The following is a 17,279-nucleotide window of genomic DNA, read 5'->3' as shown; positions in this document are numbered from 1 at the left end:
CCTAGCAAAAGATCACCATAGAGTCATATAACATGGAAACAGACTTTTCAATCCAACTCAGCCCAATCTGATCTAGTCCCATTTGCCAGTATTTGACCCACATCCCTCTAAACCCTTCCTATTCATGTGACCATCCAGATATCTCTTAATTATTACAGTTGTACCCACCTCCACCACCTCCTGTGGAACCACGTTCCACACATTCACCATCCCCTGCATGAAAAAGTCACCCCTCATGTCCCTTTTGACTCTTTCCCCTCTCTCTTAAATGTATGCCCACTAATTTTGGACTCCCCACCCTTGGATATTCACCCTATCCATAACCCTTATGATTTTATAAACCTTTATAAGGTCACTGCACAGTCTCCAATACTCCAGGGAGAAAAGCCCCAGCCTATTCAACCTCTCCCCAAACTCAAACCTTCCAATCTCCTTGTAAATCTTTTCTGCACCCTCTCAAGTTTAACAACATCTTTCCTATAGAAGGGCAAACAGAATTGTACACAGTATTCCAAAGGTGGCTTCAGCAACATCTTGTACAGCTGCAACATGACATCCCAATTCGTATACTCAAATGTTTGGACCAATAAAGGCAAGCATGCCAAATGTCTTCTTCACTATCCTGTCTACCTGCAACTCCATTTTCAAGGAACTATGTACCTGCACCCCAAGGTCTCTTCACTTGGTAATATTCCCCAGGGCCCTATCATTAACTGTATAAATCCTGCCCAGGTTTGCCTTACCAAAATGCAACACCTCACATTTATAAAAATTAAACTCCATCTGCCACTTCTCGGCCCATTGGCCCATCTGATCAATGTCCTGTTGTACCCTGAGATTATCTTCTTCATTGTCCACTACACCTCCAATTTTGGTTTCATCTGCAAACTTATAGCCATACATCCTATGTTCACATCCAAATCATTTACATAAACAATGAAAAGCAGTGGACTCATCACTTTTACTTGTGGCACACCAATGATCACAAGTCTCCAGGCTGAAAAATAACCCTTCACCTCTGCCTCCTACCTTCAAGCTAATGTTGTATCCAAATGGCTAAGTCTCCCCGGATCCCATATGATCTAACCTTGTCAAATGCCTTGCTGAAGTCCACATAGACAAGGTCTACCACTCTGCCTTCATAAATCTTCCTTGTCACCTCTAAAAAAAAAACTCAGTCAAGTTAGTGAGACACAATTTTCAACACACAAAACCATATTGACTATAGCTGATCAGTCCTTGCCTTTCCAAATGCATGTATGTTCTGTCTCTCAGAATCCCCTCCAACAACTTACCCACCACTGGTGTAAGGCTCACCAGTCTATAGTTCCCTGGCTTTTTCTTACTACCTTTGTTAAATAATGTCATCACATTAGTTGATGTCCAATCTTCTGGCACCTCATTCATGGCTGTTGATGATACAAATGCCTCAGCAAGGGGCCCAGCAGTCTCAACCCCAGTTTGGGAAACATCTGATCAGGTCCCGGGGATTTATCTACCTTTATGTGTTTTTAATACCTCCAGCACCTCTGCTTCTGTAATATAAATTCTTTTCAAGACATCACTATTTATTTCCCCAAGTTCCCTAGCTTCCATATCCTTCTCCACAGTAAATATTGATGCAAAATATTCATTTAGTATCTCGCCCATCTTCTGTGATTCCACACATAAATGGACACGTTGATCTTTAAGGGGCCCTATTCCCACCCTAGTTATTCTTTTTCCCTTAATGTAATCATAGAAACTCTTTGGATTCTCCTTAATGTATTTGCCAAAGCTATCTTATGTCCCCTGTCTGTCTGCATGATTTCCCTTTTAAGTATACTCCTATTGCCCTTATACTGTTCTAGGGATTCACTCTAACCCAGTTGTCTATACCTGATATATGCCTCCTCCTTTTTCTTGACTAGAGCCTCAATTTCTGTAGTCATTCAGCATTCCTTACACCCACCAGCTTTGCTGTTCACATGGACAGGAACATATTGCCTCTGAACTTTCATTACCTCATACTTAAAGGTCTCCCACTTCCCAACCGTACCTTTACCTGCCAATAGCCTCTCACAATCAACTTTTGAAAGTTCCTAACTAATATCGTCAAAATTGGCCTTGCTCCAATTTAGAATTTAACTTTTTCATCAGTTGTATTCTTCCATAACTATTTTAAAACTAATAGAATTATGATCGCTTGCCCCAAAATTCTCCCCCACCGACACCTCAGTCACTTACCCTGCCTTATTTCCCAGCAGAAGGTCAGGTGTTGTTCCTTCTCTAGTAGGTACATCCACATATTGAATAAGAAAATTCTCCTGTACACACTTAAAAAGTTCCTCCCCAACCAAACGCTTAACACTATGACAGTCCTACTCTATGTTTGGAAAGTCAAAATCCCCTACCATTACAACCCTATTATTCTTACAGATATCCGAGATCTCCTTACATATTTGTTTCTCACTTTCCCACTGACTATTGGAGGTGTCTATAATACAATCTCAACAAGGTGATCATCTCTTTCTTATTTTTAAGTTCCACCCAAATAACTTCACTGGACAATCTCCCAGAAATATCCTCCCATTTAACAGGCACCATTACATTAATAGAAATTACTGGAGAAACTCAGCAGGTCTGGCAGCATCTGTGGAAAGAGAAACAGAGTTAATGTTTCGAGTCTGGTGACCCTTTCTTCAGAATGCGGTTTAGGGTAAAATTGGTTAATTGGCCCAATGTTGCAGGTTATAATCTGACATCTCGATTTAGCTCCCCATGTTCCCTAGCTTCCATGTCCTTCAAAATACTGACACAAAATATTTCCTCCCAAATGTTATGTTACCTCAGCCATTTCACTGCTCTTGTAGACAATGATTGACCAGCAAACTGGTTGTGGAAGAGACATCATAATCATGTACAGTATTGTTCTCGCCTGAATTCTATACATGTTGCGCTAAGAGACTGTGAGTGGTGACCAGCAGCCTGAAACTGACTAGGAAGGAGCAAATTACTGCAGATGCTGGAATCTGTACTGAAAACAAAAACTGCTGGGAATCACAGTGGGTCAGGCAACATCCATGGAGAGAGCCTGACTGATGATTATACAACAGTGCATAGTCAGGGCAATACCATTAGTCCGTTTATTAGTAATATCTCACTGAGATTTTGTCTTTATGATTATACATGTAACGCATCATATTTCACATAGTGTGATCGTCTTGTACTGCAGTTTGTTTTAAGCCATTGCTGCTGGATAGCTACTGAAACGAGTTAAAGAGGAAAGAATTGGAAGCACATATGTAAATGGGTTTAAGGAACTAGAATGTCACTGCTGAGGGTGGTTTATGTCGTGGAATGACAGGGTAGCTCTTATCCCTGGGGTGCACATCCTGTTCCATGTGGGAACTTCAGGATCTACTTAGATGCTGTACAACTATATGTGCAAGAAATATCATCAGCCACTGCAACTCGAGCAGCAGCTAATGCCACAGCCGCACATTTATGTAATTGAGAGCAATGGGGATATCATGCTGGTACATATGGTGGCACGGTGGCTCAGTGGTTAGCACTGCTGCTTCACAGCACCAGGGACCCGGGTTCAATTCCACCCTCGGGTGACTGCCTGTGTGGAGTTTGCACATTCTCCCCGTGTCTGTGTGGGTTTCCTCCGGGTGCTCCGGTTTCCTCCCGCAGGCCAAAGATGTGTAGGCTAGGTGGATTGGCCATGTTAAATTGTCCATAGTGTCTAGGGATGGGTAGGGCAGGTGGATTAGCCGTGGGAAATGCAGGGATAGGGTAGATGGGTGAGTCTGGGTGGGATCCTCTTCGGAGAGTTTATATGGACTTGTTGGGCTGCATGGCCTGTTTCCACACTGTAGGGATTCTATCCTGCAGTACAAGAGACCCTCATTCAAAAAAAGGCCACTAAAGAGAAGCCCAGTCAGTCAGTCTGACTTAGAATACTTTTAGAATTGATCATTTGTGGTGAAATTAAACAACAGTAAACAAATGCGGATTAACTCAGGAAATCTAAGGGAAGCCTGTATTTATTTAACTAACTTGCTTGAGTGTTTTGGTGAAATAACAGAAAAATTTCATGAGGGTAATGCTGTTCATGTGGTGGACTTCCAAAAGACATTTGATAAAGTGCCACTCGACAGATGGTAAACAAAGATAAAGCTTATGGAATAAAACCCACAGTAGCAATATGGATACAAGTTGGCCGAGTGGGAAGAAATAGAGAGTTGTGGTAAATAGTGTGTTTTTGGTAAGGAGACAGGTTTATAGTGCAGTTTCCTAGGGCTCAGTGTTAGGACTCATGCCATTCCTGATGTAAATTACTGACCTTGATCCTTGTGTACACAAGCAGGAGAAACAGACAGACTGATTAAGGTTAAATTTAGTTTAAATTATGGTTGGTGCTGGATGCAAGAGCAGTTTGAGCTGGAGCATAGGTGAAGAAGAAATTGCAGGGTTGAACCCAGAGTACTTTGGAACACAGAAGGTCCCAACAAATTCCAATGTGAGTCTTTAAAGGAAGATTCTCAGGAAAACTGGTTGCCAAATGGACGCTGTCCCTTCACTGCATTAGATGAAGTACACTGGTTTCATAAGAAATATGCCTTTTAATCCATCTTACCTGTCAAGACAGCATTTGCTTCATTCCTGGATATGGGCATCACTGATATTAGATGGAGAGGATGTACAAATGGAAGACCTAAATATCACATCAGGGCACAATTTGAAAGAGAGCACAGAGTGTGAGTTTTGGATAAACCATTAAACATGGCAGAACAGGTTAAGAGAATGGTTAATAGAGCATCTGGCATCCTGGGCATTGTTCAGAAGGGGCTCAGAGTACAAAAGAAGGAAGTTATACTTAACCTCTACTAAAAACAAAAAAAATCAGTTTAGCCTCACCTGGTGTCTAGTTCTGGACAACACACTTTGGGAAAGGTGTGAAATGTTGAACAGGGTGCAGAAGAGATTCATGGTTCAAGGTGTGAGAAACTTAAGTTAAAATGAAAGACTGAGATGAAGTTCGATATGGTGCGCAAAATTGTGAGGGTTTGGGATAGAGGAGGTAGAAAGTGTTCTGATTGGTGGAAGGATAGAGAACCAGAGGGCACAGATTTAACGTAAGCCATGGCAGTATGAGGAAAAGCATTTTGCTACCTTGAATGGTTAGCATCTGAAATGCACTGCCTAAGTGGGTGATGGAGGCAGGGTCATTTAAGGCTTTCAAAGGAAATGCAATCATTATGTGAAAGGAAAAAGATGCAGGGCTACAGGGAAAAGGTAAAGGAGTGGTTTAGAAGAAATTCTCCTTCAGATGGACAGTACAACTGCAAAGGGCCAAATGGTTTCCTTTGGTGCTGTTACCATTCCATGATTCTATTCTGCATGGAGCTGGGGATGTTAGAGCTACCTTCAGAAGGAAGGGACAGAATATAGGGTGGCAGGGTGGCAGAGTGGCTCAGTGGTTAGCACCACTGCTTCACAGCACCAGGGATTCCGCTTCGATTCCAGCCTCAGGTGACTGTGTGTGGAGTTTGCATGTGTCATGAGTTTCCTCATGTCTGCATAGTTCTCCACCGGGTGCTCCGGTTTCCTCACACAGTCCAAAGATGTGCAGGGTAGGTGGATCGGCCATGCTAAATTGCCTGTAGTGTCCAGGGATGTGCAGGCTAGGTGGGTTAGCAAATGCAGGGTTACCGGGATAGCATAGGGGAGTGGGTCTGGGTGGGATGCTGTTCGGAGGGTCAGTATGGATTTGATAGGCTCAATGGCCTGCTTCCACACTGTACGGATTCTATGAGAAGCAAAGTACAAATGATTAGGGTAATATCCATATTCCCTACTTTAATGGCTTGGTATCGCTTGAAACTATTTCTAACTAACCATTAAAATTATCAGTACAATTGGATGTCTTCGTGTTTCACGGTGTTTATAAAGTATGGACTGAATCTTTACTTTGTTGCCACTGGCAATGCTGCTGGGAATGAGGTGATGCTGGGGCTTTCTGGCATTATCCATGTATTTGTCTGCTTTAAAACTGTTGCTGTTTGTTTCAAATTCCATTTTAACTAAATAAACCAGAGAAAAACAAAGAGTCTTTTGTTAGCTCCGAATGACCAGGTGCCTGTTTTTATCCAGGTAAGCCTTGGCCTACACCAGTCCCTGACGAGACTCCAACGATTGTGATCAGCGTTATAGTCACAGCCACACTGGTAGCTTTAGTTGCTGTCATTGTCTACCACCGAGGTAAGGATTAAACTCTTCCCCATTGTTATAATGGCAGGCTGAATGATGTTTCACAGCACTTTCTCCAACAGTGTGTAATGCACAGATACTTTCAGATTAATCAGAGAATGCCAATCACCTTGTTTTCTCTCTGTTCAGAAATTTTAGATCTAAGATCCGCACTGTAGTCATTGCTTGGTGAACCTTCTGACCTCTTTCATTGCATGATGCTCGTACAAAGCAAGAGTGAATGATTATTACTTATACAATGCAGATCTTGACTGTAGAGAATGAAAAGAGAGTCACATCTTTGGTCACTTGATCCCTGTGCTGCTTAATCCACTCTGTAAACCAGACTGCCTCTTTATCCTATTTCATAGAATCCCTACAGTGTGGAAGCAGGCCATTTTGCCCAGTGAGTTCGCACCCTCTAAAGAGCATCCCACCCAGACCCACCCCCTACTGTATTCCTGCATTTCCCATGGCCAATCCACCAAACATGCATATTTCTGGACTGTGGGAAGAAACCGGAGCACCCGGAGGAAACCCACGCAGACACGGGGAGAATGTGCAAACTCCACACAGACAGTCGCCCGAGGGTGGGATTGAACCCAGGTCCCTGGTGCTGTGAGGCAGCAGTGCTAACCACTGAGCCGCCATGCTGCCTCAAAGACTCTGTTCTTTCGGAAAGCCTTTTATCATCACTGCTTTTATCCCCTTCTTTGGCTTTGTTTGAGTGCACTCTTGTGATGGAATATAAATGCAAATTTATGATTTGTGCAGAGGGAGGTCATTTCACCCACTGTCTGGTTGCTGGCTCTTTGTCAGGTTATCCAATTACTTCCTTTACCTTGCTCTTTCACACAGCGCAATAATTGTTTTGCCTTCAAGGACGAATCTGTTTCTGTTTTGAAAGTTGCTATTGAATCTGCTTCTCTCAAATGTTCAAGCAGCATGTTCCAGACAATAACATCACGCTGTGTGAATAAAATGTTGCTGAAAGCCAAAAGGAGTCTGCCAAGGGAGTGTTGGCCTTGAGAAAATGACAAACATTCTACAATCTGTATTTTAAACAAAGAGCGATGAGTTTGGATCCAAAAATATTGCTGCACTCATCTTTAGAAGTTACACATCTGATAGAAAACTTGCTTTGCGTGTTTTGCTGGTGTAGTTTTTATAGACGAGGAAATCTCTGGTGATTTAATAAATCCATATTTAATTGTTTCACAGTGATTCTCTGGCTAATCAGACCTCTATCCATGAAAGTGCCCATTCCTTGGGCAGGATTATTCTGGTGGGGGTTTCTAAGCCATCCCACAGCCGTTTAATGTTCTGTAGAGTGTTAAGAGGATGGAGACTGGACTTGCTCCTCACTCAGGACCTCAGGAAGCTGTCAGCCAATTCCTAGTTCCCAGATTTTAAGTATCGGTCATCCAGAGAAAAGGATGATTCCAACTGGTCTTGCAGTGGGGGACAAGTAGGGAGCCCCTAAGTGAGGTGGTGGTTGTGGGGTCTGTTGAGGGACTTGTTGGAAAGGCCCCAGTTAAAGGTTGGGAAAAGGGGCCGGTGTTGTAGCAGGCCACAAGCCTGCGTTTCCTGCCTGAGCTCCGAGCAGGAATACCTGCCATGTGTCCTCCCCTGACCTCCTGCCACTCACCCAATGACTGGCTGTTTAGGGCGTCAATAGGGGTGAGGGCAGGTGCCCACTGCCACCTACCCTTGTGACTATTGTTGGGTTATCATAGATATGGTAAACTCTACTGCAATATTGGCCCTCTTCAAATTAGTCTGAGCCACTGTCGGCCCAAATTTCAGTGCATTGAGTCAGAATGGCAAAGAATCATTTCAGTGACTTGTTGACGTAATTCATTTGCAATTACTTCTCTTCATTTAGGGCATGGGAGAAGTAAACTTCAATTTAGGATATGCCTTCTGACATATTGGGGAGAGGTGGCTAGGTGGGAGGAGGGACAGACTCCTGCTGCATTTTACATGCCCCCCCCCACCCCCGACTAGAAACCGGACAATGGAGGCTTGGAAAATGAGCAGCATGGTGGTTCAGTGGCTAGTACTGCTGCCTCACAGCGCCAGGTACGCAGGTTCGATTCCAGCCTCAGGCGACTGTCTGTGTGGAGTTTTTAAACATTCTCCCTGTGTCTGCGTCAGTTTCCTCCCACAGTCCAAAGATGTGCAGGTTAGGTAGATTGGCCAGGCTAAATTGCCAATAGTGTCTAGGTTGGGAAATGCAGAGATAGGGTAGGGGGTGGAACTGGGTGGGATGCTCTTCAGAGAGTCGGTGTGGACTCGATGGGCTGAATGGCCTGCTTCCACACTTGTAGGGATTCTATGATTCTAAAATTTTGGACCTGGGTTTGAATGTGAACAAAGTGGGTTGGCTCGTCAGACTCCCAATCTTGCTTGAAGCTGAGAATGACTCTTGTGGTTTCCAATGGACTTTCATGGTTGGAATTTGGGAGTGGCAACCCCCCCATTCTCTTTCGGTGTAAGAAACAAGTTGTGTGCCCTCACTTGCTCTGAGAACAGCACAGACAAGAGATCAAATCTCGAACTGTCCTAATGATTTGGTTCATTGTTGCATCTTTCAGGACGGAGATCTGTAACTCCTTTCCATCACAGGCTGCTGATTATGTTTGGACATTGTGTAAAATACACAACTACAACTAATTACTATTTCCAATTCATTTCTTTAGTTAATGACTCTGCTTTTCCTTTGTAGATCACCTGAAGGAAATGTTGAGCCGATTCCACACGCGGGTAAGTAATACTATTATCGGTATTCTGATTACAACATATAAATCTATCCAGTCTCTCTTTCTGTCTCAGGCTGAAACAAACCTTTTGCAGTTCTGGCTTCCTGTCTGACCTTAAGCTGAGCTTCCAACCATTATCTTCTCCATCACTAAGATTGTCGAATTCCAGGTCTCCAGCCTCACTTAATCTGCTGCCGAATCCCTCATCCATGCCTATTCTAATCTGTGCCTATGTTCACTCCACTATTCCTGACCAATCTCCCACCTGTAAACTTGAGGTCATCCAAAACTCTGCTGTTCATATTCCTAACTCTTGCTAAGTCCTGTTCACCCATTGATCCAGACACGTTTTGCTGCCTATGCTTCAGCCCAGTGGCAGCTCAGTTGTAAAATCCTCATTCTAGTTTTCAGCTTCCTCCTTGGCCTTGCTTTTCTCCATTTTTGTTGACACTTTCACCCTACAGCCTTCAGTTCTTTATCCTTCATCATACTGTCACTGACGGCTGCACCTTTTTTGCCTGGGCCTTGAACTCTGGACATTCTCTATAGAATTCTTTGTGTGTTAACTTCTTTCTCCTTCTTTAAGATGTTCATTAAAACCTACCTCTTTGACCATGGTTTTGATCACCTGTTCTAAGATTTCCTTATGTAACTTAGTGTCAAAGTCTACCTGACAACGTTCCTGTAAAGAGCTCTGGGTCTATTTACTATGCTAAAGTTGCTATATGAATGCAAGGTGATGGTCTAGTGGTTTTATCGCTGGACTGATAATCCAGAGACCCACATAATGTTCTGGGGACCCAGTTTCGAATCCTGCCTTGGCAGATGGTGGAATTTGAACTCGATAAATATCTGGAATTAAGAATCTAATGATGACCGCGAATCCATTGTTGATTGTCGGGAAAAACCCATCTGGTTCACTAATGTCCATCCGTACCTGGTCTGGCCTACACGTGACTCCAGACCTACAGCAATGTGGTTGACTCTTAACAGCCCTGTGGGCAATTAGGAATGGGCAATAAATGCTGGCCTAGACAGTGACGCCCTCATCCCGTGAATGAATAAAGAAAAAAAAAGTACATATATACACGTGATTCAAATGGGAGACAATTATGTAATGGTAATGCCACAGGTTCAAATCCCACAATAGCTGCTGGAAGGTTTTAATTTCAGTCACTAAGCTCAGTTCAGTACTGATAGCTGTCATCGATTGCCAAGGGGGAACCTAACCATCTTACCTTGATGATCAGTGGCGTTATTATTGCTGAATCGACAAGTAGGGCAGAAAATAAACTGGATTTGCCACTAGAGGCTGGGTATTCTGCAGTGAGTAACTCACCTACAAGGCACAGGTCAGGGACTGTAATGGAATACTCCCCAGTTTGCCTGGATAGGTGCAGGTCTGACAACACTCATGAACCTTGACACCAGCCGATATAAAGCAGCCTGCCTGACTATCCATTCACTACTTTAAGCGTCCGTGCACACCAGCAGCAGTGAGTTCCATTTATAACATGCATTGCAGAAAAACATCAAGGCTCTTCCAATAACAGCCTTCAAACTTGCAATGTTTACTGCATAGAAGGACAAGAACAGCAGATATAAGGGACTACTGCCACCTGTAAATTTCCCTCTGAATCACATACCATTCCAAGAACACTATCCCTAACCCTTTACTGTCACTGGAAAATTCAGGAACTTCCTCCCTAAAAGCACTGTGGGTGTTTCTACACCCAAGAGCTGTAATAATTTAAGAAGGATCCCCACCATGCCTGTGATGTGGAATCAGGGATGGGCAACTAAAGCTGGTCTCACCAGCAACGCCCAGAAAACCACAAATAAATCACAAACACACACATTGTGCAAAGTACAGGTTCTGCTTTTATCAGTTGCGGAATGAGATATGAATCACGACTGGATTATCACAGAGGCAGCGCTGGCGATGCTGGAGGGGGGCAGGATTTAAAGGTTGACTTAAATGCCTCTCACCCAAATGATCACTGCTCACGTGGGTCAGCTACAGCAGGTTTTGAAACCAGCATTGACCCACTTAAAACAGTTCAGATCTTAAACATCAAGGCTGGTGTGTGAGCCGACTGTTTGGCAGTGGGGGATCCGAACACCTGAGACGTATCCTGTCTTTGCCAAACATGTGTGCTCTCCTCCTGGAGGTGATAGGGGAGTGGTCGAGAGCTGGAGGCCTTCTATTTTCTCCCTTCCTTGGAACTAACAGCAGTCTACAACTGTGGTCCATAGATCATAGAATAGAATCCCTACAATGTGGAAACAGGCCTTTTGGCCCAACAAGTCCACACCAACCCTTATAGCACCCACCCAAACCCATCCCCCCATAATCCACCTAATCTACACCTCCCTGAACACTTTGGGCAATTTAGCATGGCCAATCCACCTAGCCTGCACATCTTCGGACTGTGGGAGGAAACCGGAGCACCCGTCTGAGATTGATTGATTTTATAGATATTGGGAGTTTTATCCACTTGGTGAAAGTAACTAATTTAGTAATTAGACGGATCATTTCCTGATATTTATTGGCTACAGAAAAAGAAGTATGATGCTACAACTCACAAGAAAATCCTTTCAGTGTGTAAGAAGGATCAACAGCTTTGTAAATATGCCTGACCAAATCAACCTGTTTGAGGCCAGTATGTAGGTCATGGTGATGATTGCCATACGCAACTGGTCGTCATGTTATGCAACTACTAATGATTAATGATTGATATAAGCATTTGAATCATCTTGCAGAGATTCTATTTAGTTTCAGAGACAGCAGTGAACACATGCCCTTATTTTAAAATAACAAATGACAACTTGAAAAATCTGAAAGAAAAAGGCAACCGGTTTGATCCTTGGCCTGTGCTGAGTTCGGGAATGCCTGCCTATCTTCTCACTGTTTCTGGGCAGTGCAGGACAAACAGTCCCTGCCTGGTCTCCTGCCCCTCGTTCCCATTGCCTGCTACAGTGGGCATGTTTGTTGAACAGAAGCTGAATTTGGAGCTGCAAGGTGGCAGAGTCTAGTAAGTGATATTCATTGGCTATTGAGGAGACAGACTATTGTGTTGTAGCAGAGGGTTAATTATTAAAATTGTTTTAACTGAACAGTAAGTTAAACAGGAGGGATTTGTGCAAGTTAGCCTGGCATAATTTTCCAGTTTGTATATTTCACTTGATGAAATAGAACAATGTTTGACCTGAAATTTCTGATGGGACTACCCCAGTCTCCACCTACAGGTATTGAAGTGTTGGCCAAGATAATAAAGTAGGCATTTAAGATCAATTCTTTCTCAGGGTGTGGTCACAATGAAGGCATTTACTGCCATCTCAGCTTCCCCGAGAAGGTGGGGCTGGGTGTTTATCTAGTGTTGCTGGCAGTACCTTGATATACTTGAGTAACTTGCTTGGCCTGTTCATAGGGCTAATGATGGGCAATCATGGATTGTTTGGAATTGCAGTCATATATAGGTCAGATTGGGTAAGGATAACAGCTGTCATTCCTTAAAGTAAAACAGAGAATCATATGGGCTTTTAGAATAAGTTCTAGAATAATCAAAGACCTCTGCAAGCCCGGTCATAATCTCTTCTGTCGGGCATTTGATACAAAAGCTTAAACACACGTACGGACAGATTCAAGAACAGCCTCTTCCCCGCTGTTATTAAACTTCTGAATGGACTTCCCAAATTTTAAACTTAATGTTGATCTCACTCTTTGTGCACCTTCTCTGCAGCCGTAACATTATATTCCTCGCTCTGTTCTATTACCCAAAGCACTTTGTATGGTATGATCTGCACTGCATGCAAAACAAAACTTTTCATTGTAGCCAGGTTCATGTGACAATAATAAATCAAAACAAATCAAGTTGACAGCTATTATAAAATTCTTTGATCTGACTATGGCTGGCAAGGACAGCATTTGTTGCCTGTCTAATTGGTTTTGAATTGAATAGCTTACTAGGCTATTTCAGACGAAGTTAAGAGTCAGTCACATAACTGAGGGCCTGGAGTCACATGCAAGATCAGGTAGGGATTTCCTGAAACATCATTAGTGTCTAGATGGGTTTTACAATAATTGACCACACTTATTGGTCACAATTACTAGGGTGAGTTTTTTTTTAAATTCAATTATTATGAAACAAAGAACTGCAGCTGCTGCAGATCTGAAACAAAAAACAGAAATTGATGCAGAAACTCAGCAGGTCTGGCAGCATCTGTGAGAAGAAAACAGAGTTAACATTTTGGGTCCAGTGGCTCTTCATCAGAATTATTAGTGGCTGGGAAAATGTGTTATTTATGCTGAAGCCAAAATGGGAGAAGGCAGAGGTGAGATGATAGGTGGAGACAGAGCCCAGAGAAAAGAGAGAGAGCGAGAAAGAGATCTGGAAGGGGTAGGTAAATGAGGAGATAGCTGATTTATTCATTGAATTTTTAAATCCCACCATCAGCCATGGGTATTGCACACTTGTTCCCTGAGCATTAGCTTGGGTCTCTGGACTGTGTGACATTATCAGTACACAACCGTTACCCCCACATGCACTTTTATCGATGCAAGCTTTATATTCTCAGCTGTTAAAATGTAATGAAAATTCTCAAACTGCCATGGTGGAATTTGAGCTCACCTTCTCTGCATTTAATAGTCCAGACCTCTAATTGGCTGGTTCAGCAACATGACAATATAACATTATACTTGTCATTTATAATACCTTCCTTATTCTGGTTGATTTTTTTAGCTGATGTTGTAGCTGAGGATAGATTAACATTGCCCCATTAACCCCCCACCCCACCCTTCATAGAGCTGATATGCTTATATATCATGAACAATAATTTGCATTCATATATCACCTTTAACACTGTAAAGTATGCCATGCACTTCGTGTTACAGTTCTCATAGAAACTGAACTTTAAAAAAATGCTTGAATTTCTGGTTACTGATTGGAAGGGTTACATGACAATGTTTAAAACTTCTAATGTAATAAATAATGAAAAGGAACAGTGGCTAAACACTATTCACTTGGCAATTTATACTGTAAATTTAAGAAAATATTCCTCGTTCAATTTTTTAAAAGACCAGTTATATTTTATTCTGTTCCTTAAGTGGACATTTTGTTCTCCCTGAAACAGTCCAAAGCTATCATTAGCACCTGGCTGCTCATCTCCATTTCATTTTTACAACAGACAAGTTCTAATCTCCAAATTGGCTTCCACATTGATGGGTATGCTGGAAATTGCTCCTTCTTCCAGGGAAAACCTGGCAGCATTTATGTTGTTTCTCTCTGTCACTCAAGATCTTACAGCCTGACCTGTCCGTGTAATGGTTCAGGGATATCTTAAGCAGTTTGTAAGCTGATATACGATGGCTTGCTATGGAATCAAAGCCTACCTCGAATGGGCTCTGTATCCAGATAGAAGTCTATACCTCCAATCTGTTCTATCTTGAATATTAAAGGATGTTGCCAGGGTCAGAAGGTTTGAGCTATAGGGAGAGTCTGAATAGACTGGGGCTATTTTCCGTGGAGCATTGGAGGCTGAGGGTGACCTTATAGAGGTTTATAAAATCGTGAGGGGCATGGATGTGGTGAATAGCCAAGGTCTTTTTCATAGGGTTGGTGAGTCCAAAACTAGAGGGAATAAAAACCGAAAGAACTGCGGATGCAGTAAATCAGGAACGCAACCAAAGTTGCTGGAAAAGCTCAGCAGATCTGCCAGCATCTGTGAAGGAAAAAACAGAGTTAACGTTTCGGGTTTGGTGATCCTTCAACATGAGACCTGCTGAGCTTTTCCAGCAACTTTATTTTTGTTGACGGGTCACCGGACCCAAAACATTAACTCTGTTTATTCCTTCACAGATGCTGCCAGACCTGCTGAGCTTTTCCAGCAACTTTGTTTTTGTTCCAGATCTCGAGGGCATAGGTTTGAGGTGATAGGCGAAGGATTTAAAAGGGACCCAAGGGGCAACTTTTTCACATGGAGGGTGGTGCGTGTACGGAATGAGCTGCCAGAGGAAATAGTGGAGGCTGGTACAATTATATTTAAAAGGCATCTGGATGGGCATATGAAAAGGAAGAGTTTACAGGGATATGGGCCAAATGCTGGCAAATGGGACTAGATTAATTTAGGATATCTGGTCGGCATGGATGAGTTGGACTGGAGGGTTTGTTTCTGTGCTGTACAGCTGTATGACTCTAAATAGACGGTTTAAAGTATAATAGTCCACACATCTGACATACCTAACACCTCCATGTTACACCTGGAGACTAATAGTCTATCCTCTGCCAGCACAGTTGCTCTGGTCTCTGTTTACCAGGTGTGAATGTTGCATATCTTCCAAATAAGACTACCTGGGTCCCCTTTCTAACCTTTAACAAACAAACACTTCAACTTGTTGTCAGGCAGAATTCAGAGTTGGACACTTGACTCCCTTAATTCCACTATTTTTGTCCTAAATATAAGAGACAGTCTTAAAAATAAACAACCTTATAAACTTTGCATTTGTAAAGCAGGAATGTAATCAGGAAATATCCGACACAAAGCCAGAGGAGGTTATTCCAGATGACCAAAAGCTTGCTGGAAGAAGTAGGTTTCATGTCATTACTCATTTTGAATGCAGTAATGCTGGGAATCACTCATAAGAATTAACATTAATGTTTCCACAGCTCAAGCAACCAAAACGCCGTGGCTTTGAAGAGGTTAATGGTGCTGCTGCAATCTTCCAGGAAACCAGCTGGCAATGTAGAGAGCAGCTGAGTGAGGAGGCATCACTGCCAATTCCTGAGTCCTTGGCGGAAGGACAGAGCTTGATCATAGCTCAAGAAGATGGCAAGGAGAGTCATCTCCCAGAGCAGGAGCAGGCAACTCTGCCAAACAGCTAGCAAGCACACTCACCAACAGATTAGCTTGTGTTATTTGTTGCTAGATGGGCTATTGGGCCTGTCTGAAGAACATTGAACCCTAAGCCTTGGCACTAAGTCAATGAGGTGACACCTTCCCCCCACCCCCCTCCGTTTTAATGATTTGACTGTCTTGTGATGGCTTGTGGTCATCTTTGGTTGACGTGCTTCCTGAACTTGTGTTTGCAAGGCAACCCTGCATCTCGATCCTGATATCTGTGCTCCAGGACCTGGGAAAATAAGGCTGTCGTGCTCCCATTGCAGATGGGCATGAGAAGCCAGGACAACCCTTTGTGTTAAAAAATCCGATATATGTACTCAACTTAACAAGAGCAAAACGGAGTGCTACAATTAAAAGCGTTTGGCTGTGGAGATGAGAAAGGTTTCCAGTGCAGACTGGGCCTCTGGTGAATTTCGCTGATCTCAGTCGGGTGGCAAATAAGGATGTTACAACCTGTGTTAATCAGTTAACTTACCACAGGAAACTCAATGATACAACACAGTGGACCCATCATCACCTGCTCAAGGCCACTCAGATGGTAATAAATCTTTCCAATGATGACCACATCCCAAGAATTAATGAAATGCTTGAGGGCTGGTGGAATCATAGAAATTGGAAGCAGTAGACCAGAATACTTAGGGGTAGAAGCAGGCCATTCAGCTCATTGAGTTTGCTACACCATTCAGTAAGATCATGACTGATTTGATAATCCTCAACTTCTCTGATAGTAGGCCATTTGTGCCCACTCCAAGATTTAACATGATCATGGCTAGTCGTTTATCTCAATGCCATACTCCTCCTCTCTCCTTTAAGATTGCTAGAAATGTATTTCTTTCATAAACATGGCTCCACAGCCTTCTGTGGTAAAGAAACCCACAGGTTCATCACCCTGAGTTAAGAAACCTCTCCTCATTTCAGTGCAAAATGGCGTACTGCGTATCCTAAGACTGCAGTCCCTTGTTCTGGACCCCTCGGCCAGGGGGAGCATAATCCCTGTGTCCAATCTATCCAGCCTTGTCAGAATTTAACATGTTTCAATCAGATCCCCCCCTCATTCTTCTAAACTCCAGTGAATCCAGGCCCAGTTGACCCAATCTCTCCTCATAAGGGTAATGCTGCCATTGCAAGAATCCATGGCAAGCCCATGCTGAACTCCCTTCAACACAAGTAGATGCTTCCTTGCGTAAGGACAGTCATATTGCACATAATACTCTCGGTGTGGTCTCACCCATTCCATGTACAGCTCCAGTAACACTTCCTTGCTCCTCTACGCAAACCCACTTGCAATGAAGCTTAACATACCACTGGCCTAGAGATAACAAGGTGTGGAGCTGGATGAACACAGCAGGCCAAGCAGCATCAGAGGAGCAGGAAGGCTGA

The 17,279-nt window shown here is 43.1% G+C and overlaps 1 protein-coding gene across 3 annotated transcripts in view; it reads left to right on the top strand.

Moving 5' to 3' along the window:
- Positions 1-16,270, top strand: part of LOC109913577 (tumor necrosis factor receptor superfamily member 5-like) — a 36,220-nt gene extending 19,950 nt beyond the window's left edge. For 2 of the 3 annotated variants that reach the window (XM_048608106.1, XM_020513113.2), the window contains exons 7-9: positions 6,142-6,249; positions 8,966-9,003; positions 15,665-16,270. In XM_048608106.1, the coding sequence (XP_048464063.1) occupies positions 6,142-6,249; positions 8,966-9,003; positions 15,665-15,880 (362 nt within the window). In that variant the 3' untranslated portion in view covers positions 15,881-16,270. Of the gene's footprint in view, positions 1-6,141; positions 6,250-8,965; positions 9,004-15,511; positions 15,585-15,664 lie in introns of all 3 variants that reach the window. The other variant, XM_048608107.1, reaches the window with a different exon arrangement.
- The last annotated feature ends 1,009 nt before the right edge of the window (positions 16,271-17,279 follow it).

Source organism: Rhincodon typus, chromosome 19, assembly GCF_021869965.1.
Source record: "Rhincodon typus isolate 14 chromosome 19, sRhiTyp1.1, whole genome shotgun sequence".
Taxonomy (NCBI): Eukaryota; Metazoa; Chordata; class Chondrichthyes; order Orectolobiformes; family Rhincodontidae; genus Rhincodon; species Rhincodon typus.
The sequence above is the reverse complement of the archived record's forward strand: the minus strand, read 5'-3'. Positions and strand labels throughout refer to the sequence as shown.